The sequence below is a fragment of the Larimichthys crocea genome, chromosome VI, assembly GCF_000972845.2.
Source record: "Larimichthys crocea isolate SSNF chromosome VI, L_crocea_2.0, whole genome shotgun sequence".
Classification (NCBI taxonomy): Eukaryota; Metazoa; Chordata; class Actinopteri; family Sciaenidae; genus Larimichthys; species Larimichthys crocea.
The window spans coordinates 16,313,015-16,338,775 of NC_040016.1; the positions used below are offsets into that span (position 1 = coordinate 16,313,015).

The 25,761-nt window shown below is 38.8% G+C and overlaps 3 protein-coding genes across 4 annotated transcripts; all 3 read right to left on the bottom strand.

The window, feature by feature from the left end:
- Window positions 1–101: 101 nt before the first annotated feature.
- On the bottom strand, window positions 102–5,615 carry tgm5l (transglutaminase 5, like). 2 transcript variants are annotated; one of them, XM_019258142.2, is made up of 14 exons: window positions 5,560–5,615; window positions 5,258–5,440; window positions 4,916–5,146; window positions 4,486–4,604; window positions 3,880–4,008; window positions 3,352–3,529; window positions 2,996–3,131; window positions 2,761–2,864; window positions 2,192–2,431; window positions 2,046–2,099; window positions 1,739–1,948; window positions 1,476–1,633; window positions 1,024–1,160; window positions 102–689 (listed from the first exon to the last, which is right to left on the bottom strand). In XM_019258142.2, the coding sequence occupies exons 1-14, from the start codon at window positions 5,564–5,566 to the stop codon at window positions 536–538; spliced, it is 2,040 nt and encodes a 679-aa protein (XP_019113687.2). In that variant the 5' UTR covers window positions 5,567–5,615; the 3' UTR covers window positions 102–535. The 2 variants fall into 2 exon arrangements, with proteins under 2 accessions (XP_019113687.2, XP_010733044.3); XM_010734742.3 differs by having other exon boundaries at window positions 1,739–1,951.
- Window positions 5,616–8,823: 3,208 nt separating this feature from the next.
- pxmp4 (peroxisomal membrane protein 4) lies at window positions 8,824–10,327 on the bottom strand. Its single transcript, XM_010734734.3, has 4 exons — window positions 10,145–10,327; window positions 9,950–10,012; window positions 9,669–9,867; window positions 8,824–9,587 (listed from the first exon to the last, which is right to left on the bottom strand). The coding sequence occupies exons 1-4, from the start codon at window positions 10,255–10,257 to the stop codon at window positions 9,318–9,320; spliced, it is 645 nt and encodes a 214-aa protein (XP_010733036.1). The 5' UTR covers window positions 10,258–10,327; the 3' UTR covers window positions 8,824–9,317.
- Window positions 10,328–11,717: 1,390 nt separating this feature from the next.
- Window positions 11,718–25,613, bottom strand: itcha (itchy E3 ubiquitin protein ligase a). The gene is made up of 24 exons (XM_010734735.3): window positions 25,487–25,613; window positions 24,460–24,519; window positions 24,162–24,303; window positions 23,863–23,987; window positions 22,642–22,773; window positions 22,428–22,476; window positions 22,096–22,274; window positions 21,481–21,715; window positions 21,154–21,249; window positions 20,732–20,906; window positions 19,541–19,610; window positions 19,299–19,383; window positions 18,221–18,349; window positions 18,036–18,108; window positions 17,809–17,880; window positions 17,612–17,700; window positions 17,308–17,467; window positions 17,069–17,202; window positions 15,827–15,967; window positions 15,526–15,646; window positions 15,288–15,392; window positions 14,885–14,981; window positions 14,711–14,783; window positions 11,718–14,351 (listed from the first exon to the last, which is right to left on the bottom strand). Exons 2-24 carry the CDS (start codon window positions 24,482–24,484, stop codon window positions 14,252–14,254), a joined length of 2,607 nt encoding a protein of 868 aa, XP_010733037.1. The 5' UTR covers window positions 24,485–24,519; window positions 25,487–25,613; the 3' UTR covers window positions 11,718–14,251.
- Between the last annotated feature and the right edge of the window lie 148 nt (window positions 25,614–25,761).

The window sequence follows — 25,761 nt, forward strand, 5'->3', positions numbered from 1 at the left end:
CCCAAAGGCATATGAAACAAGACAGATTAAATGACAAATAAATGCTGAATGATGTGTGAATAGCACGTGATTATCAAGAGGATTGAGAAGCTAAAAGTCACAATTTTTGAGGAAACGTCTCCCTCTAAAGGGAAGAAGAAGAACTGCAATGACACAGACGAGCACAAAATGTGACGTACAGTAGATTTAAATACATTTTGTTCTTAGTTTTCGAACAAAGCAAAAAAGCAGAGTAATACATTATGGTCAATTTCAAGTGAAAATGCAGATTTTCAAGTAGCAATATTAAGTGTCATGGCTCAAACATTAATACCAAAATAAATAAAAATAATTTACGTTCACATTTATATCATACTCAGCAATAGAAAGACATATGGTTTAGGTGGCATTAATCTTAATGTTTCCTCTGCCACCTGGTTGCCACGCTCTGGCTTTAGTTGTCGTTGTCTGCATATGTCTACTTATTGTGTTTAAAGTAAGGAAACAATGCTGACATCAGAAATGTAAGTATGGTGCTCCCCCTTTAGAACAGGATCTAAGCTCTGCTGACAGACACCATCTTGAAGCCTCTGACTGTGGAGTTGACGTTTGTGAGCGACAGGTTGGCCTGCAGCATCTTTGTTCCCACCATGCTGGGGGTGAAAATGATGGTTTGCTGCACTGTTCCTCCTGGACACAGTTGGAGCATCCTGCAGAAAGACAAAAGATATAAAAGAGTTCACACTTGTACTAGTACTGCAGTGATCACGACTGGCTGACACAATGTTTAAAGTGTAACGTTATAATGCAAATTACTTTTGGCCTTGATATGCACGCAGCCACACCTGCCTGAACATTTACCGTAAACATCAACAGAATAATACAAGTTAACAAGCCTACTCTCCTTCAACAAATACACACTGTGCCGTACTGTGACACACCTTTATCTGAGGAGCCTCATGATGTCCATGCTATGAATCACTGAATCACACAACCAAAATTACACATTACATAAACAATGAAACAAGAGACCATTATTCTTACCTGAAATGAAGCTTGCCTTGGATCAGCCCGGCTCCAGCTACAGTCAGTACTCCGCTCACTGTGTGTGAGTACGGGTTAGTGAAGGTCACTGTGGCAGTCTGCTTTTTGTTAGGCACGATGGAGTTTCCGTTTGCAATCTGAAGGAGAAAAATGTATGTTAGTTAACCCTAAAAAAATCCATTAAATTGTGTCAATGTATATTTCCAACAGCTGAAGCATGTCAGATAAATAAATATAGAGTCCTAGTGAATAATTATATTATCCCTTTGTTTAGCATTATAGATTTAGTATGGCGGCAACAATAAATCCAGCTGGCTTTGAGAGATTGACTCTAAGTCTTACCATCACACACATCTAAAGAGCTTGTAATACCTTCCCTATTATCTCCTTAATCCTTCAACACAAGTGACTTTGCCATCTAAACTAATAATAGATCAGAATTTCTCTAGTACCTCTATGGTGAGTTGTGGGCTGGCAATATTGAACTCCTCTGAGGCCAGGACCCGCTCATGACTGGCCATGTCCTCCAGGACCACTGCAAGATTTATCAGGTTGTCTCCCACAACGTCTTCATACTGCTCTGGGAGAATCTGCTGATGAATAACCTTGGCTGGAGAAACACAGGGAGAAAGAGTCAGAAATTCAGATATTTAAACCTCAACAGTCCAACAGAAGTGAAACTTTGCGTCTGTAGATGAGTTAAAAGTGAATTTACCTTCACTGGGTGCCAGTTGTAGGGCACCGTGTGTTTCCCAGAAGGTATCCAAGGGGCTGTGGTTGTACTCTTTAGTCTGGGCATTGAGATGTATCTTCATCATCTTGGCAACTCTGTGCTTGTTGATGACTTTCACCGTGAAACGGACAGGCTCCCCAGCAACAGGAGCTTTGTCCAAAATCAAGAAGACCATCACCCCCGTGGATGAATCTGCTGAATAAACATGAAGAAAGCCAGGGCATGAGATGACGTGTTTTTGTTTACACAGATGACAAATCTCATGAATCCAATCAAATTTCAAAATTACCTCTGCTCGATGTTGAGTCCTCTGACATTATGGAACTTCTTGATGAAGTCGGGCCTGTAACGTAAAGATTGAAAGAAAATGTGAGCAACGTAACTTTTTTAGAGTAAAGATTATGCCACTTCATGAATGCAGTTTTTGGTTCATACTTTTGGTGTTTTTGTAGTCTCCGGTGATGTTCAGTAGTCTCGGGAAGCAAATAGCTTTGGTGCAGATGAGAGATCCAACTTTTTCTGTGTCTCTGCCATGGCTGACCACCCGACCTTCACTCACTACGATTGTGTGGACGTCGGCATTCACCTCAGCATAGACAAAGGGGATGTCATAAAACAGGTCAATGCGCCGATCCTTGATTGCTTTTACTGGGGCTGGGCCACAGCAGAACACTCCTAGGATAAAAGAAAGAAGGAAAGAAGGTTATAGTCAGGTTTATTCAGGGAAATAAGTTCTGATTATAGATATAGACTTATATATTTATGTAGTTATATTTCTTAAAAGTGTGATAGCCATGCTGCCTGTGCCTCAGACTGAAATGTATTACTGAAAGATATAAAACTTCATCATCTGATTTCTTTGAATGCTTTTAAAATCCATTATCCAAAACGTCTGTTTTGTTTTGTACCTGTTTTAATTTACTTGCTCTTAGTTTGTGCTGTTGCCTGCCTTGGCTAGGACTCCCTTAAAAAAAGAAGAGGAAGTGAGAAACATGCTCACATACCTTTACTTCTCTCCTGGGGAGTCGGATCCAGAACCTGCCAACCATCCATTTCAGATCCCAGATCATGGCGAGTCATCCAGCATTCCACCCAGACATGGAAGTTCCTGTTAAGAGGAGCCAAAATAAGATATCAAAAAAGCATGAATGGGCTGTTTTTTTGGCTTCACAAAACTAAATAAATATCTTCAGTGTCTGTGGCTCTACAAACAGATCCAAAAGTTAAATCACCACTGACCATATGCTGTCTTTGCTGTGGTTCAGCTTCTGTCCTGTTTCAGTGTAGTACTCCTCAATCACCAGATTGCCGTTGGTGTCGTGAGCAGAGTTGAAGTTTGTGACGACGCGGCAAGGAATGCCAAGAACTCTCATGACTAAGAGACAAAACAAAGACAAACATATTTGCATGCTGATGAATGTATCTGAACATTGCGTCACGGAAAAACATAATATGATAAGACATCCATAATGACATTTTAGGGTTGGTACTAGTTATTGTAGACTGTTCATGAAGTATACTGATGAGTTATTCACTGATATTTTTTGTAATGATTTAGTTTCAGAAGTTTTTAATTATCATAAAAATATAAACACCTGTGCACATGACAGCTGCAAACACCCAGCACTGTCCATACTTGACTGGTCTGTAACCAGACTTAGCCCACTGCCTCAAGATTTCCCCACTCCCAGTCCACAAGGAGGGATTAACCCCTTCTTTGAAGTCACCCGACCAGTTTCCTTTCAACACTCCACGGTCATCTTCACTGTTGATCTAAACATAAAAGAGAGGATAAATGTCAGTTCCTAGAGATTATAAAGCAAGCTCAGGCATCTCTCATCTTTTCTGATTCACAGTGGCAGTTACTGACTACTTTGATCGACTGTTTTACTGCATGTGTTCAAAACTTTAGCAGGAGTCGTATAATCTGCAGAACACTGTTCCAGTTCGAGCCATGGCATGTTTTTAACGAGCAGCAGTTGTGGGTGGTTATGTCATTATATAAAGAGGTTAAAAACAATAAAACATTGTGAGATTGTAAGTGATTTATTCCCGTCTTGAAGTTTATACGTTAAAGTGGCGTTTTTAGACGAACCTTTTAATATCTCGACACTGGCACTCACCATGGCAGACACGATCCGGCTGATGTAGACAGGGTCGCTTCGTTTCAGGTAATCTAGTCTTCGGTTCTTCTTGTGCTGGGGGCTGACTTGGAGTAGATTCAGGCATGAGTCCAGAACACCTGGCTCATACTTTACAGGTAGAGGGAAAGACATTTTCTTGTAAATACATGTTTTATTTGCTCTCAAGTAACCAATATGTGATATTTGAGATTAAGTTTAGGATTGTGGGTTGATAAAGGTCAAACAAAAAGGGTTACTAACAGTTACTGTTCGCTGTTTTACCTTGGCTAAGGCATCTATTATCAAACCTTTAGTCCCTTTTATTCCCTTTCTATCCCTCTATTTGTTTGAGTTTGTTTCAATTGCTGTCTGACAGAAAGGCTTAATCCAACTCAAGGATTAACAGTAAATACTGCAAGTGGACACAACAATACTTACAATACAATACAGTACTACAATAAACATTACATCTATGAGGCTTAATGAAAAACAACAGGCAGAGAAATGTTCACAGAGTTGAGTCAGCGCATCTTCTGTAAATAACTTCTTTTTTTTTCTTACTGAACATTTGCACAAATTCTGATCAGCCAACATTTGTTTTCATACCTGATCAAAAGACCATGGTCTTGAAACAAGGTTCATCGCTGTCCCCATAAACAGCAACCCAGAATCGTTCTGGATGTATTCCTCTCTCTGGTCCTCAAAGGGAATGTGCACTGTGTCCTCTGCAAGAAAAATAAAAACTTATATTTAGTACATCCTGTATTTACATTTTTGATTAATACCTTCATCTGCTTTGATGAATCTTTGATCACAAATCCAATCACAAAGTACATAAAAGTGACTTCAGTGTGATGCGAAAGGTGATGAATGAATGCAGTGCATCATTATGAACTCCTTCAGCAAGTATATTTCTGACTTACAGTAGTTTCTGCAGCTGCAATTTTATAAGCAAGTCAGATTTTTCTAAATTTGCTAGACTTTGTGTGAACTTCCAAAAGCTTTGGATCAATTCACTGGGTTGACTTGTACTCACCACGACACCAGGGATTGCAGAGTAGGATGAATTTGCCAAAATCATAGGTCTTCTGACCACTCTGAGTGAACACACACAGTTGAAATCTGTAGCAGCCCACTGAGGCGGAGGCAGGAGTGTGGATGAATATGGAGGGGTTCTGGAGGTTCAGGGCCTCTGGGTCAATATAGGCTTTCCAATGGGTGGAACCCCTCTTGGAGAAAGTGACTGGCATAACCACATACAGGCGACCTGGGGAAAGAAGAGAGAAGGACAGTTAGGTAAAGGTAATTTAAATTATGGTTGTGACTGGTTCCAAGCAAACCCCCCAAAACATCTAGACTTAATCTAAATCTAGACTACCTAGCATGACTTTGATCCTCAGAGAGTCGGTTTTGGGGTTGAATGGTCGCCGCCCCAGTTGCAGAGTGACTCTGAATGGGGCTCCTCTTCGCACCACCAGGGCTTTGGAATCGCTGAAGTCCTCTGTCCTGTGTCTCGCCATGTTTTCAGATCGTTCCAGGTTGACATTTTGTATGCACAAGTCTGGAAATGAAGAAAAAAAACACAAAGATTCACCCTATAAGCAATAAAGTTCTAAAGTTAAGAAGAAGAACAAAAATGAGCAGAGAAAAAGAGCTCATATTTCTGAAGACAAATCTCACCTTCCATCAGTGTGGTAGTGTTGTGAGTTTCTCTTTTTCACCGCAATTGTGTCCTGGCTGTCACCCTCTACTGCTATATATGCATATCAACTTTGCCCCACCCACATTTCATACATGGGAAAGTGAACTGGTTTTCTTCAATAGTTAACTAAGATCCTCAGGTGTAACAAAACACCACAAAGGTGTACACCCTCCCTCCTGCTTACAGATTCATACGTAAATTAAGAGTTATCTGAGTGAGTAATCACACTCACCCAGTTTAGACATCTGAAAAGGATAACGTGGGTGTGTCAACTTAGAACACACTGTCATGTTTTGCAACACAGATTTGAGACCTGTAGTGGGAGTAGTAATAGTAATCCTAAGTAGATAGCTAACCTAATTGCCTTTTCTGTTGTACATCTTGATTGAAATATCTCACAAAACGTTTAGTATTTTATGTTTTGTGTTGTTGTATCATACTTTGGTGAGGATGAGTGAGGCATCTTGCTATATGTCCTTCATCTGTTAATCATATGTGAGCTGGATTTCTACTTAAGCTATTGCAAACATAACTTGCACGTGAAAAGTGTTTTGTTTTTTGTTGTTTCTTTTGAGTGACTGCTTCCAGGGAATTGTACACTGTAATTTCTTACGTTATGTCACTAGTCTGTGACACAGTGTAATTTGGCAACTTCAGATGCTTTTACTGCCAGCTTTATTTCATTTTCATTAGGCCCTGAGGCTTTAAGGCAATTTTTTTTAAGATTATTTTTTGGCCTTTTCAAGCTTTATTTTGATAGAGACAGCTGAAGAGTGACATGAAATGTGGGGAGAGAGAGATGGAGAATGACATGCGGGAATGATTCGAGCTTTGGGCTTCCACAGCTGAACCTGCGCACATGGGGCGGCTGCTCTACGAACTGAGCTAAACACCGCAGCGCTTTGAGGCATTTTTATGAATTAATAAACTAACTTCTGTTTTTAATTTTTACAATATACTCACTTAGACATCAAAGTTTAACTATTTTACTGTACTGTAGTTACACCTTGGTTAGACACTGGTCTGATTGAAACATTCTTCAATGAAATGTACTTGTTGTGAAATACAGATAGTGTGATGGACCGGTTTGTACTGATTTTTTACAGTTATCTGTGTGTGTGTGTGTGTGTGTGTGTGTGTGTGTGTGTGTGTGTGTGTGTGTGTGTGTGTGTGTGTGCGCGCGCGCCATGGTTAACGTCGTGAAATTTCGTGGAAGACAGGAACTGGCCTGTCAGATGATGTGAGATGCCTGAGCCTGTTACTGAACGTTGTTTTGATACAGTGGTAATCTCCCTCAAGCCAAAAAGTTATCAGTTAAAACCAAGATGGCCATCATAGCACAAATATTCATAATACATGGTAAACCACAGATTAGAGTTGAGTTTACTTAATGCAACGCACACACTGCATAGACTCTGTGACCTGGAATCCACTGTCTTGAAAGTGTTGAACTAGGACACAGTTACTTCTGCCCCAGAACAGAGGCGTGGGTGTTCCTGCTGAAGTTTGGACTAGCCTTAGAAAGAATAGATTCGCCATCTCTTTATAATGACAGGAATGTACAGTGTATTGAGTTGAATGCATTCTTGAATAATGAATATTGACTTGAAGTCACGGCACATCTATCTCCATTAAAGAGAGTTAAGGTAATATTTCACATAACACCTTTTAAATACTACATTTAAAGAAATTCAAGATTTAGTTATACCTTGCAAATTGACACAATAGACAATTAGATTACTTAGATTAGATTACTATTATTATTATTATGGATTGCCACAAAGAATTTTAATTTTAATAACTTTTCCTACCTTTCCCTCAAGCACAATCAGAACAATTTGATTTGCACAATGTTTTATGACTAAATACTTGTAAAACTGTCATGACAAGAATGTTATCATGCTGATGTTAGTTTCATACAGTGAAGTATCACTGTATGAATAAATATGAACGTACTATATAAATAAGCTATGCTACACTATATAAATATAGGCAATATACAGAATAGCGTTTTCTGCTTTTCCCTCTGATGTCCTCCATCTACTCTGCAGCAACTCTCATGATCAGTTTTCAGAGGGACAGTAAACTAAACTACTTTGACCTATAGCTGCTGTTAGCTGATGTCAGTTCAGTTTGTTAGCTGGTTTTCCAGACTGTAAGCCCAGAGCTCAAGTGTTAGTGTTTGTACCAGAAGCGTTTTGGACCACAAAGAAGAGGAGGTTTTCAGGCCCTGGGCAAAGGGGAATGCAGACTGGGAGTGGACCGGTGTCGTACCAGAACTTGGGTTGGACAGGGCAGGCAACGTGATGGGGCTCAGTAGCCTCTATGGACATAATGGTAAGGTAAAGAGACAGAAAAAGATGTTTACGGAAGAAGCCAAAAAGAGAAAAAGACCAAACAAGAAGTTTTCAGACAGGAGTAAATCTGTAACTGACTTGGTGAAATAAAAGGCTGAAAGAGACGCTGAGCTGGACTTCTTGTTTTTGGACTAGTAACATTAGCCGGCTGCTGTGTCTTGTGTTGATGCACTTGACTGATGTTTGACTGTCAGCAAGTTGTTGACTCAATCATTTTTGATCATAAGTAATATAATCCTAACAAATACATGTGTACAGGTGTCCATATTTATGACAGCGGTATTACACTCTAACGTTAAATTACAAAAATATTCATTTCTACTCAATATTACATAAAGTACAGAAGAGAGTAAATACACTTAACTATTTTCCATCACTTGCAATCTCAAATATTTAAACTATTAAAACTACACTTGAGAGTCAAGTACAAACATTAAGACATAATGTTACATGACCATTGTTTACACGTCTGACCACATTAGATACTGTAAATTTACTTTTGATCGACTTTTCAATCTGAAGCGATGACTAAATCTTTGAAGAAAACAAACAATGGAAACACGGATGACTGAAAAAGGTTTTAATTCAGCCTGAACCATACCAAATATGATATAATAATGGCACACCTTTGGTTTTTGAACAATCCAACATTAGTAAAATAACAAAAATATCTAGATGCACATGCATTATTTTATGTGCAGGTCCTGCAGAGAGGAGTTCAATGCCTTAAAGAAGACTCCAGCAATGTGAGGGAATCCTTACAAAAGCAATCATAGTGCTCCATGTTTTAGGTAGTCCTGATTTTAACATGCACACTATGCAGAAAAAGACACTCAGCAGTGCACTACACCTCAACAGCTCTTATTCTAACAAAAAAAACAAGAATCAACAGACAGGTTTTTAATATACAGGTGTCATTGTTTTAGTTATTAATTAATTTTCAAGAAGAACACAAGGTATGAACAGATCATAATGACATTGTTGATAGTAACATTTTTTTGTCTCAGCCTTACAGCAGGTTTGCTGTTTTAAAGTGAACATCTTTACTCTGTGGCAGCTGTGCTTACGAGGACAATTATCATACAAGGAGGTAAAATCATACTGCATATAAAAATATGCTGGTGTATGTCTTTTGTTGGAATTTTCAACAAACGCAAGTTCACTTTGATAACTGCATATTGTGTTGAACACAAGAAAAGACACATGTCAGTACATCAGAAAACAAAATAAACTTCATACAGTACAATCTGGGAAAAAAAATTTAAAAGGCAACAAACAATATTGTTTGGAATATTATTAATTATTAAAAACATAATCATGAAAGGATTGTGGTCATAGGGAGCTAGTCCATACTGAAAAAGAACCAACAAACTTATGGTTCACTTCTGAGCAGCAGTCCTCGGTTTATTATAAACGAGGAAGTCTGAGATGTCGTGCCACACGTTGCTGTCATGGTAGAGGTAGTTCATTGAAGACTGTAGGGAGGGCTGGAGGGTGTGTGGGTAATATTCAAACAGCCACAAGACAATGCCCCACACCAGCGTGGCAAACAGTGGGAATGGGTCGCGTTTAGGCTGGGGGATAAATCCTTTCTCGACCGCCAGCCGAGACAGAGCGAACAGGATCCTGGACAGCAGGTACATGTTGATCTACAGAAGAGCAGAATGGGTCGAACGCTTTTACTTGAACCATCACAGCCTTATAATGATGCGACAGCAGGTCGATCGTACCTGACTATTGATGTTGTTGTTATCTCCAAACACTAACCATCCTCCAACACAGGCGGCCAGAAAGGAGTGCGACTGCAAAGTCTTCCCCTGGATCTTCTCCTGCAGGGTTTGCAGTCCTTTGTATGTGAACACAAAGCACGCCAGGTTGCGGGAGTGGGTGTACGTGGCCTTCAAGATGGCTTTGAGCTTGTCCTTCAAACTATGAGAAGAAAAAAAAACAAGCATGTTCAGACTTTAAGGACAGTCTTGTATTAGCAAAGTGCTTAAACTCAGCTTCTTACCTGCCACTCCTGAACAGAAATGTCATCACCAGGGCATGGGGAGCTCTGATTTTGGCCCCATATCTGAGAAATAAACACACACAGCTGGTCATGCATGCTCTGTGTTTGGTGGCTGTAACCTGCAGCTGATCAACCAGTGTCCTGTTAGCCTAAAGAAGTCAACCATCGTTTGGTTTATTCAATCTTTTCACTCACACGGCGCCGTTTCTGAATCCCTTCACGACCGCCAGCGCAGCTCTGTATTTGTCCTGCTGCAGCAGATGGTTGACGGTGTACATGAGAGTTTTGATCAGGTCAGGACCTGCCATGACTTTCACCAGAGCCGAGGGGACACAAATACATGCTGCACACACACAAACACACAAGCCAGAATGGGGTGTCACACTGAAAACTCGCCGTAGTGCAACATTTTATATTGGGTTCCTGTCTGAATTAAACACTATTGCCCCCCCAAAAATATAAGTTTTGAAAACAAACCAAAAATAAAAATAATAATAATATAAAATATATCTATATCTATATATATTATATATATATATATATATATATATATATATATTTATATATTATAATATATATATATTATATTATATATATATAATGAACATATTTTTTACTTAAACAGTGCCCCCATCCTAAAACCTATGGAATATAAGCCGGTGAGACTGTAAAAACTGGTGTTTGTTGTGTACTAGATGGTTACTTGTTTACATATGTTGTGTTTGTTTGTTTGTATACTGGAGTATTGTAACAAAAAATAAATTATTAAAGTATTTCTGATTCTGTCTGTTCTGGGGTAAAGCTACACACCAGACTATCATATTAGGAAACTCTGCTAGTTGCATAATTTAGCTCTTGTATATTACACAATGTGAGGGTGGATGCATCATATGAAGAATGCAGACAAATCTAATTTAAACACCTTCATTTAATGAGGTGAAATAAAACAACACACAAAATAGATTTTCTAAACTGATGCGAAGTGTCTGTGAGCTGTCTAAGCACCAGCTGTAATTTGTTTGTTACTGCTTTGTACAAAGTAATGAACTGTGTGAGTGACATTGTAAACAAATGGGACAAATGTTGGAGTGACATTTTTTGCAACACTTGGCAGGTGGCCCCTCACTTTTGTGTTCCTTTCAAATCAACTATTCACTTCCACTTATTAAAAAAAAAAAAAAAGATAGAGCCTACATCCTACTGTATGAAGTGCAGTAACTATTATACAACTTTGATGTATATATAATATGTCTTCATTTTTTATTTAAGAATACAGTAAAATGAAGATAGTAATCTTAAGTAATGCTTAAAACCAGAATTGTGAGTGAATCTGGGAATCGGATGAGTCATTTAGCTTTGGCTAAATGAGCAGCCTATAGATATAATGAGTTACACTTTTCAGAAGAATTATACAAGACTAATGACTAGTCTTTAGTCAGAAGTACTTTCAGGTGGCACAACCTTTAGGATTTGTATTACAGGAGGTCATCATTTAAGAGAGTTTAGCGTTTCTTTAATGTGTGAGCAGTTTAAGAAACTTGCATCATGTTCTATAGTCACATTCTTTCAGTAACTATAACTGTCAAATGAAATTTAAATGTTTCTAATTCTGAAATTAATATAAAGGATAATATTATTTCAGTGGCACACAGACTTTAAGAGTTCGACAACTGTTTCCTTGTTTATTTAGAATTAATAAACAAAAGTAATAAACTGTGTTGTCAACAAATGTGTTTCAGCGATAATAATTAACACCTGTCCTGCAAAAGCCTTTGTTATATTCATTTTATTACTTTTTTTCTCAATCAATCCAGTCCACTGTTACATGAAACTGCATCCTTGAAATAAATAGTATTCAACCAATGACCTCTACTTATCAAAAAAGTTAGAGCCTCAAAAAAAAGAAAAAAAAGAAAAAGAAAACAGTGATTACACTATCAACATGATTTACAATGCAATCAGTACAACTAAAACACTACTTTGCATATTTCTATACATTTAAGTTCCCCGTGAGCTGGAACACAGCAGAGATTAAACAGTGAAGTGGTTAATTCAACCAGCTTAACTAGTTTGGAGTGTCAAGGTGCTATATTAGAAGTTGTAATCTGTTAAAATATTCAACAGTCAACATTTTATTCACAAAACCTTTTTTTAAGATTCTTTTCTTTTTTCAGTTTCTCCTTTTTATAATCTCTTCACAAGTCTGCAGACCACCATACCGACATTTGTGGGTGTGCATGTATTAAATTACCGCCAATAAGATGGAAAATATGAGATAATGTGAAACATTTGACACAATGAAGTATAAGTGAGCAGTAAATGGTATTGACTGAGGGTTAGTTATACGCTGTCAGGTTAGTGAGAGAGAGAGCTTAAGTCATTGAGAACAACCAGCGCGTTTTTTTTTGTTTGTTTGTTTTTTAAGTATCAGCATTGAGATTATGAAATGACATACAGTCACATGGTTCACACATGGAATAATTCATAAGCAATATTCATGGATACATCATTTTGCATTTCTCGGGGGAAATTAAAGGGAACTTGCTAAAACAGAATTTGTAGTTAAGAAATCTGTGACATCAAAATCATACCACACGTACACACGCAGCTTGATGATTGGACAGTTACTCAGCGTTAAAAACATCATGTGTCATAATTTACTGGGTGTTAAAAACTGATTGGTGACTTAAGTCAAATAGTTTACAAAAAATAATTAAATATAATCCTTTGGTAAACTGGTTCCATAGTCATTTTCTTATATTCTACCTGATACTAAAAAGAAACCTTAAGTTTGACGTTAGCGGCGATATTTTTTGGAAAAGACATGAAATACACTATTACTGTACAAATCTGAACACCCTATAAAACTAGGGCCACTTTCTATCTCATTAGCTCAAATCTTAATTTTCAACTTCTGTCTGCAACTCAAAAGGTGTCCACTGCTTGGGTGAAAGATATTAAACAGGTTTTCTACCTTGCAAGTATATGTACATAAACTGCATTAGTCACTTAACACATTAAACAGTTAGGATTCAGCATCTTCATAAATGATCTAGGATAATACTTAAATTCTGGACACATACCAGAGAGTTGGCTACCATTCAGTGGGAATTATTCAGTCATTATGTCATTGTTCTCTGTTACACAACACATCCTAATGCTTCCACTTCATTAGTAATAACTCATAATTAGCAAGAAAAGACTTCTCAGTCTCCCTGACTGGAAAAAGAAGTGACCACCCAAGGTCAAAGAGGCTGATTTTCTCTACAGCGCAGACCATTTAGGGAAGGCGGAGTTTGTCAAATCAAATCACAACCAAACCAGTTTCACCATATATTCTCTACTTCATAATGACAATTTAAATCAATAGTAAATTCTGAGACTTACCAAAGTGTAAAATGATCAAACAAATCACTGCTTGGCTCTATTATTGGCAAAAATGTTTTCTACAAAACTATTGCACATAAAAATACAACCTCTCTTAAGAACAATCACGACCATCTTACTGCTCACATAACTATGTGCAAACTAGTTCAAAGTTTCAACTCATTAGAAAGTTAAGAAAAATCAACCCAAGAGAAATTACCATTTCAATTAGCATGATCATATTATTAAAGTTATTAAAGGAACTGCGTATGTGCTGCAGGGAGTCAGTCCTGTCAGTTGTTAGAAAAAAACAACAACAAAAAAAAAACATTCATCCTTAGAATAAAAGAAAAATAAAAGTTAAATCTGAAACCATATATGTGCCTCTGATGTTGCTTTTAGATATGAAGCTTTTTTTTATTTTAGGTCAAAATGCACAAATATGGTTCTCTCCTCTGAAATTATTCATTCTAGTGCATAGACCCGACAAGACGGCTCTTAAGAAGTTACTACTGCACAGATTCACAGATGTACGTGTAGAAACTGCACTTGCGCAACATACAGCGAGTGCAGACATGACGGGGCAAGAAAGGCGTCTCTGCTGCCTCCATCACATTATGAATGGGCCCGAGAGCAGGGGTAAGTGACAGAGCTGGATTAGGGTGGAACTGAAGTAAAACAGGGTGAGGAGGGTTCACAGTTCTCTTGTGGGATAAATTAATTTTATGACTAAACAGCTTAAGGGGGGGGGGCAGTTGTTTCCTACATATGATAATGTGACAGAAAATAAAGACTTGTACGTCCATCTACCAGTTTATAAGCAGCTCCTGGCTGCAAGGAGACTCTGTTGAAAAGTGCTCTTGTCTGAAATGGATATGGCTCCTCAAAGCCCTCACTACTCCATCATTCCATCCCGCAGCTCTTGCTCTTGTTGCATTACTCCTGTCCAAACCCTTCCGTCTCTTCTATAGCAAACATGAGCTTCTCCTTCAGCTGCTCGTAGCTCTTGTATGGAGGGAGGTCCAGGCGATTAAAGCTACACGGAGAAAAGAGACAAACACTAGATGACTCTTCACAGAAATATGTTAGATTTAATGTGTAATATCCAACATTTTTACTTTGCACAAAGACAATATATTATGCTTACTGAATTAAGTTTCACATAAGTGCTGATAAAAGAAATGCTTTGTTCTAGAGGAACACCAACAAAGCATTCCTACATACTATTAATGTAGCTTCTGATGCCAAATAATGGAAGGCTGGTCACTGTTTGATTCAGAAGTGACCTAGAGGGTTTGGTCTTGAAAGTTTAATCCTGCATTGACTTTGATAAGACACCTGACCTTTCATCGGCACACCTGAAGACTTTTATGAAAGTAGAATAACTGGTCTTACCATGTGTGGCTTCGTGGAAGCCAGTTTTCTTTGCCCACTTTCTCAATGCAGAATTTCTGGGGGCCGTTGCTCCCTATATTAGTCAATGACAAGCATAAAGACGATTAAATCAAGAAGTCAATTCCGGTCGTGGCATACAGTGTGTGGATGTGTATATGTGTCTTTTTTGCATACCCATCAGGTCAGCGAAGCCACCCACAGGAAGACGACAGGTTCCTGTGACAAACTGCAGCAGTCTCATCCTCTTTTCGTTGTCCATCTCCTTAACAAACTGTCAACAGATCATTCTGCGTTAGACATCTCATAAACATGGCGTACTTTTCTTTCGTGCTGCAGGGGAATTTTAATAATACGTAATACTCCCTAAAGTCACAAGTTTCTCTTTGCTTTTTAAACCCAGTGACTCACTGTCTGTCTCGGATACAAGAGCAAAAGATGAACCGATAACAAAGTTTGAATCATGAGGTCAAGGAAAATTCAACTGAACACCTATTGTGCAGTATTAATCTACTGTAGTATGTACAGCCAAGTGAGAACGGATGAATGAGAAACTGACTGTGATTCAGTGTGTACCGACCTGCCAGAACCAGAGGATCTGTTTGCTACTTCGGGCATAATGCCTGTAGATTGTGTTTCTCTGCCAGTCCACCAGGTCTATCTCCTGCATCCCACAGAGCATCACCTACAGGTAAAAAGGAAGCAAGATCTCACATTTGTAGACAGCACACTGAAATTTGGAAGACTTTTCACTGCAGAATAAACATTCCCCCAAACATCAATATTTCCTGTTCTGGTAAAGGTGGTAATGAATGTACCTCTAATTCTTTAGCATCAAAGTATTGAAGGTATTGCTGGGGCAAAACTTCATTGAAGCCTTCAAAGAATGCTTGAGTCTGCTCCTCCACTCCTCTTGACAGCCTCCACTCTGCAACCAACCTACATGAAGAGATATGAAGAGAAACATAATGAAATGAATTAAATAAAATGTGCTGAAAGTGTGAAGATTTATGGTTGTTAAATAGGTGTTAAATCGTCATGTTGTGTGCGATGTGCTTGATGTAAAAGGGGAATATAAATGTGTTGTGGTTGAAGATGCAGCAGAAGATGCAGCTGTACCTGATGTATTCCTCCTTGTTTTCCTCAGTTACTTGGATGTTCCCTCCATCTGCTTTCAGCTCGTGGGTGGTGACCTCCCCCAGAATCTCCTTGTCAACTGAGAAGAACATCTCCAGACCACACTCTTCTATGTTATTATCCCTGTAGGCCAGAGAGTCATTATCATTATTAACACGGTTAAAATAACAATGCTGGAAAGCAATCAGAGAGCACATCCGTCCACTAGGCTACATATTCGTCTTTTCATCAAAAAGAGGACATTTTTCTGCATCTTTATCTGGATCACAATACACACAGTAAAAGAGAATAATGCCTATGTACTTTGACATTTACATTGTTTACCATCCATCTGAATTTGTTTTTTTTTCTCCTGTATTTTTTCATAAAAATGTATTTGAGGGAACATAGAGACCTTTTCTGGCACACTGTCACATCACCCCACAACCATAAGCACTCTGCAGTGCCTGGTTATATAACCGAGTATGGTGTTTGATTAGATTCATTTATGCATGTCATCTCACCTTCCTCTGGAGATGGTAATACTGTGACAATTTTGCTTGAAAAGGCTATATATGTGACCTTGTGAACTGTCTGGCAGCCTTTGTCTGAGTGGCTGAGTGGTTCCATTGGCATGTCAGCTGAATTCAGAATGCTTAAATCTCCATTTTAACCCAAGTCGCACATAACCCTATACTGTATGTATGAAAAAATGAACTAGCCTTAAAGGAGAGTTTGACGTTTTGTGAAATATACTTATTCTTGTTTTTGCAGAACCAGATATGAAGAGGAAAACAACTGGGCCTCTAAAACTATTGATTAATATGTTACAACTCAATTGTTTAAAAAGAGTAAAAGAAGTGTTAAAAATAAAAAAACAACATTTTACTGGGTGCCAGACTATTTCTTGGCCAGCACCATTCTCTGCTTGTTACCTGGCAACTTGTTCGGGCCAAGAAATAGTCTGGCAGATAACCCTGCTATCATTCTTCTAATGTAACTCCTGAGAGAAAGCAAATAAGCCATTCTTTTAACGCCTCCAAAGTGTCACAAGTACAAGAGTTACAGCCTAACTGAGTATTAAAAACAGCACAGCAAAGGACCACCACAGTATCTGAAGTAACAAACATTCTTATCCGCCCATCCAATCATGCAAACCTTCCCCATCGACACCATATTATGTACAGGTCCATCAGCTACCCACCCACCAAGTCACACATTAAAGGTTTGTATGCCCAGACCTACTTGATCCAGATGAGTGAGTTGTAAAACTCTGGATCTATGGACTCCAGGTCTTTGAGAGCCAGAGGTTTGTTCAGAATACGCTTGTAGAAGGGCAGTGAGAAACCTGTGTCAATGAATTTGCCATGGAACAAGGCCTAGAAAGGAACAATGGAAGACAGTCATTGTCATTTGAATTTCACATTTGAGATCTGATCAGGAGTATGAAATTAACTTCAGTTCAGATACTATTGAACATGTACCATGGCAATGAAACGTCCTATGAACTTGAAGTACTTGAGGTGATCAGGGTTGATGTAGGAGGCAGGGTTGATCTGCAGACAGTAGTTGTCCTTGCCAGCGTACTCAAACAAACAGTACATGGGGTTCAGTACCTCATGGGAGAGCAAGAAGAACCATTCCCTAGAAATCACAGAGGACAATTACCAACCGGTTGAGCAACCAGTTAGGAGTTTTAGGCAAGGGTGTGTAAAAAAAAGTAGTACAAAGTACAAATTCAAACAAAACACATGTCACGAGTCAACTATGCAAATCAGTTGAAATTACCTGGCCACACCTCCGTAGTCCAAACCTTCCTCTCCAGGGAAAATAATCCACAGTCGTCGCCTCAGATCTTGTGGGTGGAAACTCATGATCTTTGAATGCAGACAAAGAAGTACAGTTACACACCTCAAACACTAACAAAAGAACACCGTTAAACAGAACAAAAAAAGAAGAAGACAACGCTGTATTTAAATGATCACCTGTTGAAACGAGTCCTCAAACAAGGTTTTGCGGGAGACAGTAATCTTAATGTGTTGAGGCATCGACAATTGCTGAGGGGAGAAACAAAAACAATACAAATACTTACTTACACTAATTCCACTTCACTGTACACCAGTGAACATTAACTATATGTACTTATGAGAGAGATAAAGATTTTATCATGGGAGATAACAGAACATTTCAACACTTGTTGTGCAGCACTTACCTGACACCAGAACCTGAAGTATTGCACTTTGGCTTTGAAGTCCCTGACATAGGTTATCTGTGGTCCATTCTCACTGTGGAAAAGATCAGAAAAACCTGTTGCTGACTCAACAAGCTAATTTAGATAATGTATTCATATGTTGTGTGTGTCCGTCCACGCCTTGAGAGGAACAAACAAAAACTTACAGTGAGGATTTCCCTGTGCGTGGGTCGATGTAGGTTGTGGTTCTCCGGTTGTGGTCTACAAAATAGGGAATACCATCCACAGTGAACCTCATCTCCCAACCTTCTGGCAGGGGCTTATCATTCAGCAGCCTGATCAAAGCAAAGACAAACCAACTGTTAAAAAACATCAATAGATACACACACACAAAAAATGCAAAAAAAAAAAAATGTATGTTTCCAGTGAAAACAAGAGAAATGCACACTAACAATAATTTATGTATACATAAAAAAAAAGCAGAGATTATATAATGCATGCTACATTTGAGCATTCCTTCCAGATATTAAATGATTGACTTGAAGAACAATTACTTATCTTTTTTACTTGACAAGATTTTTCTTGATATAAACAGGGTCGCAAGACATTTGACTGACATTTATATGACATATATTTACAGTATATAATAATTAAAGATCTTGGAAATGCCATACTTTTGATAATCAACAAAGGTTTGTATTCTTTTCAAATCAGAATAAAGAAGCATTACATAACTTAATGAGTCAGAAGGATTATATACAGTAGCTACAAACAGGACTATAAATCAGACAAAATATATTTTTAACGTAACTTCTTCCATATTCCTTCACAGTCATTAACTAGTGACACAAAAGAGTCATTAATCAGATGCACTTCCCTTTTTGCACACACGACTTCCCAATCAGTAGCAGTTTATTATGAATGCATTATGAGTGCAGACACAGTTTAAGGCAAAAAGTCCCATACAAAACAATGTTTGTATATATTGAGGCTTTTATTTTTGTCCCAGGGCAGAGAGAAATAATTCCCTACCTAAGGTTGTTAATTGTTAATTAAGTCTAAAAGAAGGACCAAATATGTGTCACTCTATTCTCCATACTTTACCCCTAACGCCAGTTTTTCTCACGCTGTGCAAGTTGACACACAGCTGACACATTAGCGCCTCTTACAGACGATAAAACAGAAGTACAGCCGAGTTTGGCTAAAATCTTAGATACTCTGTATAACAAAAAGGTATGACAGTATCAAGGGTTAGGAATCATATGGCAACACACACGCACTCACCCTTGTGTCCTGGGGTCCTCCCACTGTGTCGTACGAGTCGGGTGATGAACAAAATACACTCTGCCGTTGGTGTCTGTTCTCTTCTCTGACATGCAAAAAAAAGTTTTTAATAATTTAATATCAATTTACTTTCATGCATTTCTACTAATATCACAGCAACAGTCAGTAAAAACATATGTTTATCTTTTTTTTTTCTAAAGTCTCACTAAAAAAGCTAAAATAAATGCTGAAGCGACATTTACCCCAACCATGTGGCAGAGGTCCAAGTGGGTCAAACTCCTTATTGGCCGTGGCTGCCAACTGGTCTTGGAGCTGAAGAGACAGAATAGACAGTTTATCAAATCTAAAATGTCAAAGATCTAAAAATGTAACTACCTTGATAAGAAGTGTATTTTTTTTAGTTCTCTGTTCCAACTAGGTGTTAACATTTTGAAGCTCTTAAACCATGTGATTTATAGCATGTTAGTCATAGGTATCCATCATTAGGGTCATACAGGGACATGCACAGTCAACTTTATTCAAATCTATTTCAAACCTGAGAGCCAAATTAGATTCAAAAAGACTGGCAAGCGATGTAGATGTTACACACAAACAAACCTGTCAAACCTGTAGCAAGTTGGTTATGGCCTTATTTCATTTTTATTGTGAGATAAATTAGCGAATGTTCAGAAGTAAATTTCAAGCAAGCAAAACAATCGTAATGGGTGTGACCTTTATAACGCATGTACAGCTTGTAAAACGAAATAAACCGGATTGAAAGCAGGAACATAAAGATCATCATTTGGGGTTTAAGTTCTGCTTCAGTAAGGTCACTGTTTTTGAAGAGCAAAACAAAAATGGTCGTGGATTATATTCTGAAATATTTAACACCAACAATAACAGCTTCTGATAATAGTTATTCTCCACAAAAAAAAATAGTGTGTTGAGTGATTTCTCAAAATCTAAGTCTCTCTCAAAGTCTACTTAATTTTTTGAAGTCTCCCTCCCCTCTAAAATGTGTTTTGCTTATTGTGTTGTGAGTTGAATACTAAAAAGGCAGTTTTCACATTAATCTGCTAAAGGTGGAACATTTCTCACTCACCCTAAATTTCGTTTCACACGTAAACAGACAAATGTGATTTTGTGACATCACTAAATCAACTAGCTACCTTGGAAGCCGACCATGTCCACTGTGCAACTTACACAAGTGAGGTGTGAAAACTTGAACCGTCGCACACATACAGAAAGTGGACTTATAAGTCAGGTATTTCGCATCTTATTTTCAGCAGTTAAACTGAACAATATGTGCATATTTAGAGTCCAATAATAGATGTAATTTTAAGAATTTTAAGAAGTAAAACCACAGACACAAATTATTATCCAAGCAGAGCATTTCTATAGGTCATAAATCATGTCTGGATGGAATCAAACAAAGAAATGTTGACTGTTCTCACCCCATAAATGAATCTCTGGTTAAACTGCTGCATGGCTCCCTGCAATTGGCTGCGTTGGTGCTGCCACTCCTCATAATTACGCACCGACTCCTGCGTGGGGCGTTGCCACGTAGTAGTTCGGGTTATGTGGTCCACATAGTACACTCTACCCATCGGATCCACCCTGCGTTCCCACCTACAGAAAAAAGAAGGCAGCGCTGACTTGACAATGTCCACCAAATGTCAGACATCCCTAACGGCTCCACCAAAGAGAGAGACACAAGTTGTTTTCATCTCTTCTAGGATTTTAACATTACTGACATTAAATTAAAAAACAGAATATGAACAAAAATGATTGCAGTGGTTATTAAATGTATCAGTCTAAAAGAGCAGAACAAGAAGAAGTATTCATAGTATAAAAGATCAATCATGTGTTTCAGTACCCTGTAGGCAGAGGCTCAGGTCTGTCCCAGGTTGTCCTTTTCTCAATGTGATCCACATAGTACACCCGTCCGTTCTGGTCCACCCTTTGCTCCCATCTGCAGAGATGATACAAATGAGTGAGCAAACACAAAGCACAGGAAACAGGTCAACTGCAAAGCACGCAGATTGTCAAAATTCTTTAAAATACTCCAAACTTTGCTACATAATACAATAACAAACAACACACATGCATTTTTCTAAAGCTGCACTCCAATATATACAGTGGTGGCCATAAAGAGAGAGTAAAGACTTGCAGGACCAAGAAGTGTAGTGGCTTGCACTTTTACCCTGGTGGTAATGGACCGTTGCTCATGGGTGTGATTCTGGGAGTTGTTGTGGCCGGAGGTACTGAGGCAGATGTCCCTAGTTTGGGGCCACTAGCTGTCTGTGAAGAACCTGCAGTCGCTGCTCCTGTGCCTGAGACATCCTGCTGATTTGAACACCCACTAGCTGACGCCTGAGAGGAGCCATCGGAAGCTGGACCTTCACTCAGCTCACTGGGGGAGGAACTGCTAGTAGAGGCTGGTGAGAAGAGTGGGAGATGGCAGAGAAGAAAACTTGAGAAAAATGTGAATGAATATTATACCGTAATATGTATATGAAAGAAATTAAATGCTAAACAATTTTGAAAAAGTATGTATTTGTGATTGCAATATGCAATATGATTTTTTATATTAGCAGGAGTGATCTTTTTTTCATTTTTATTATTACGCTTATTGTCTTTGACAAATAGATTCAAATGATTATGGTGTCATCTGTATCAAACAAAGATGTTTTCTGATGTGTAGGTCAGGGCATCTCTGTCGCACAACAATACTGAAATACTAAAAATGATATTCTGACACACATTTTGTGTAACTATGTGAGCTAATTGTCTTAGATGCCACTTGTGATTTTCGTACTTGGTGAGGCTGCTGGTCTGCGAGGCGTAGCAGGAGGAGGTCGAGCTGGTCTGGGTGGACGTGAGGCATTGGAGCCCCCTGGAGACTGGGAAGGAGACCCCTTACCATTGACAGCATGACCATTAGGTACAATAATCCACTCGTCTGAGTCACTAGAGGGAGATGTGTCTCTGCTTGACCTGGGGATCAAAATATTGATAAACCAGGTTTAATTTTTAAGTAAACATACAAACTTCATAAGAAATATGCTTTGTTTTATCCTCACCGAACCCCTAATCCAAGATTTGCATAAAAACGCATGCATGGGCTGATGAAAAAAAAGTTTACTAAACCTGTTGCCAGTGTCTCCATTTTGTCTTGCATTTCCATTTGAAACTGTAGCTAGAATGAGAGAGAAATTATGAAGAGATTAATTAAGGAATTAAGGAATAATCTCTTAGTAACAGCTAAATTAACAGAGTTTTGCACATCTGCGCATTGTTTGTGCTCTCAAATTGTTACTCTGGTCGACCTATAATAGTATTGCATCTGTGTGTGGTTCCTTACCATGTTCTCTCTCTGCCGAGGCAAAGGTTTCTGCATCTACCTGCATGCCGTCCAGACAGACCGACAAGTCACCAACAATATCCCGGGGGTCTCTGTCAGAGCTCAGGTGCAGTGTCTGCACCACCTCAGATACTGGGGAAGGCACAGAATACTGTGTCAAAGAAGTGCTTAGATACTGACATCACAACAAACTGCAAACAGGTTATACCAAGGATGCACTGAGGTAGTAGAACCTGCCACTGAAAACATACTTTTCCCAATAAAATTTAAAATTAAGAAACATTTTCCATAGGGAGCTGTATTAAATATTAATCCATTGTATCAATGAACTGATTCGTTGTTTGGTCCATAAAATGTTCTAAATAGTTGCAAATCGACTAACTGATTAATCAACTAATTGTTGCAGCCCTACTTCATAATCATCTCATTCTCAAGGTATTTGCCTGCAAGTGATTAGTATGGGGCACTAAAAACAACAGTGTCAATTACTCTGGCAGCCCAAACCATGTACTGTAAATTACATGTGGAGAAACAACTGTAGCCTCGAGGGGCCACAGTGAAGTTTTTAAGAGTCTTCTTCAGTACTGGCAAATGAAATTCAAGCAGCTGTTTTGAATATGGATCAGGCTTTTCACTTGTCACATGGTTTGCTCATGCTGAGGTCTAAGGGGAGCCATTGTATAAAGCTGTAAACAGACTCTAAGTGAGCAGAAGGTCATAAGCTTAGGTGAGGCCTGCATCCCATGGAAAGTGTGCATGTTGGTTGTTAGGCTTATCGAGGTCAAATAAAACATTCTCAAAACAAACACAGGCAGATACGCACTTGTGCCCAACAAATGTGTACAGTGCACACAGTGTGTGCAACATCTGCCAAATATAAAGGCCTGCTGACCGACATAAAAGCACAAAATTAATACTGAAAGTGAGATTACAAAGGATATTGTTATTATCTTGAAATAAAAGAAGACATGTGGTGGGTACTTTGTCCTAAATACCTCAACCAGTGTTCTGTGGGAATGAACCCCCAAAGCATAGAAATATTAGTTCCGCATGATGCTCCTTGGACAACAAGTGTTTTCCATATTCAAAGATGAAATGACAAGTGATAGTACAAACTGTACCAAATGTGCTATTGACTTTTGCCACTAAATGGAAAAGTGAGTGGAAAGCTTGGGATGTAATATTTTTAACTTAAGGAGAAAGATAGTTTTATGAACTCACATTTCAAGTCGTTAGCCTTAAGGGTCTCACTGATCTCTAGTGTGGCCATTCCCAAAAGGATGTCCGCTTTCAGTGTCTGGTGGCTCCAAACACGAAAGATTAGCTTGCTGACCGGAGTCACAATTCTGTGGAAGAGGTTACAAGTCAACACCGGACAAAACACCTGAAATGTCTATAATGTAGACAACAAACATAGACTCTACACTAAACTAAAATACAGATGGTCAGACCCGCAATGCTGGGTCAATTCAAAATGAATAATATAATGAACTAACACATCATCCAACATTTGTACTCACACTGTGAGAGCCTGCTTCCATTTGGGACTGTGCGTATTGTTGCATTTCTCAGTCTTCTTCGACTGGCCATCCACGGCTACCTCGACATACGGACTGGGACCAAACCAGTTCTTTTTGTTTTCCTTCAGCTTGGCTGAAAGAACTAGAATGGAGTAAACACCACAGTGAAATTGTATGCAGGCAACATAACGACCCAAAGCATGTTACTTCCCTATCCCCATATTCAAATCAGACTGAACATTACAACTTTATTAATTTTTTTGTTGATAGACATGCTTAAAATATTGTCACAACTCACCTGTGACTTGCAATTGGGCCTTCATGGTTCATCCATAACACTGCAGCCTTGTTTGAGGACCTGCAACAACAACAACAACATCAGGTGTAAACACGGACACTCTATGCAGGTAACCTACTTAAGGAGTGATTAGGCTATTAGGTTGCTACAGTCAGTGGAAAATGCAGCCTGACTTTAGAAACAATACAATGACAAGCGTGGATAGAAGAGGCTATCTGAATAAAATATCACAGTACGTACTCATACGTACTTTAAGTGAAGTAAAGTTTGTATGACAGCTTATTTATCTCCACAATAAGTAAAGCTAAGCTAAGTATTTCAGGTGACTACGCTATTGCACAAACTGTGCACACATTAGACTGTATACAATGTATTATTTGCCAGCTCTAAACAGTAACGTGTCTCTCAAACTGTTAAGACATCTAGTTGTCTGGTTTTAATCTTCGAGCTATTTCGGGAAACCACCGTATACATGACGGACAGCACGGCTAAATTAAGTATCGCTAAACCTACTCTGCTAATCTTTGACAATATCCCTCACTAGGACAAGATGCTGATTTAAATGCTAGACAGTGTACGTTAATATGGTTTGATAAGAGGATGTTTTGTGTGTCAGACAGTGGAGTTGTCAAAGAGTCGACGTGTTTCATGCTATCTGCCGAGAGCAACTGTAGCTTGATAGCTCGATCTGTCAGTTAGCAGCGGTTAGCCGACAAGAGATCTGTTGCCAGGACAACTTCAGACACCAACCTGTTAAAGAGTAAAGGTTTCGACTTTGACATCGCTAAGGTGTATTGTTGACTATGATGTAAATGCTTTTTGTGAATTATTAACAGAAACTGAGAAGTTCAACCAACGGTGGCAACTTTGTTCCCCCGACGTCCTGAACACGGAGGCTGTAGCTAACCATGCATTAAGTATCGTTAGTGAAATTAAAAACCAGCCGGCTCCCCGAGCCAGCTTCGATCGTTCAGTCGAGGGGAAATCTCACACAAGTTATCCAGCAAAAAGACTAAATGTTAAATACCTGAAAGAAGCAGACGACAAAGGGCCACACGGACTTCAGTATCAGCTATGCCTAGATTGTTGACAGATAGCAGCAGACCTGTGTTCCGCTAGCTAGCGAGAACAAGAGCAGCTTACCGGTACGAGCTTTTCAGAATAAAATAGTATAAAACTACAACAGATGTTAGCGAACGAGATTCAGCATAATGTTTTCTTTTGTATGACATGCATTAAATATTTTGAGGGGTTTTTTTTTTGTTGCCTCCGTGTCTATCACGAATTTATATAGTCTTTAAA

Bases quoted from the DNA above. Each gene is read 5' to 3' on its own strand.
- pxmp4 (XM_010734734.3), bottom strand. From the start codon at position 10,257: ATGGCAGGTCCTGACCTGATCAAAACTCTCATGTACACCGTCAACCAT. The intron at 10,013-10,144 runs GTGAGTGAAAAG...TTTATTTCTCAG, and splicing joins GGATTCAGAAACGGCGCCGT to ATATGGGGCCAAAATCAGAG. The intron at 9,868-9,949 runs GTAAGAAGCTGA...TTCTTCTCATAG, and splicing joins TTTCTGTTCAGGAGTGGCAG to TTTGAAGGACAAGCTCAAAG.
- itcha (XM_010734735.3), bottom strand. From the start codon at position 24,484: ATGAAGGCCCAATTGCAAGTCACAG. The intron at 24,304-24,459 runs GTGAGTTGTGAC...ACTCCATTCTAG, and splicing joins GGCCCAATTGCAAGTCACAG to TTCTTTCAGCCAAGCTGAAG. The intron at 20,907-21,153 runs GTACTGAAACAC...TTTTTTCTGTAG, and splicing joins CCTGAGCCTCTGCCTACAGG to GTGGGAACGCAGGGTGGATC.
- tgm5l (XM_010734742.3), bottom strand. The intron at 2,100-2,191 runs GTATGAACCAAA...TTTACGTTACAG, and splicing joins AGACTACAAAAACACCAAAA to GCCCGACTTCATCAAGAAGT. The intron at 1,634-1,738 runs GTAAATTCACTT...GTGTTTCTCCAG, and splicing joins ACAACTGGCACCCAGTGAAG to CCAAGGTTATTCATCAGCAG.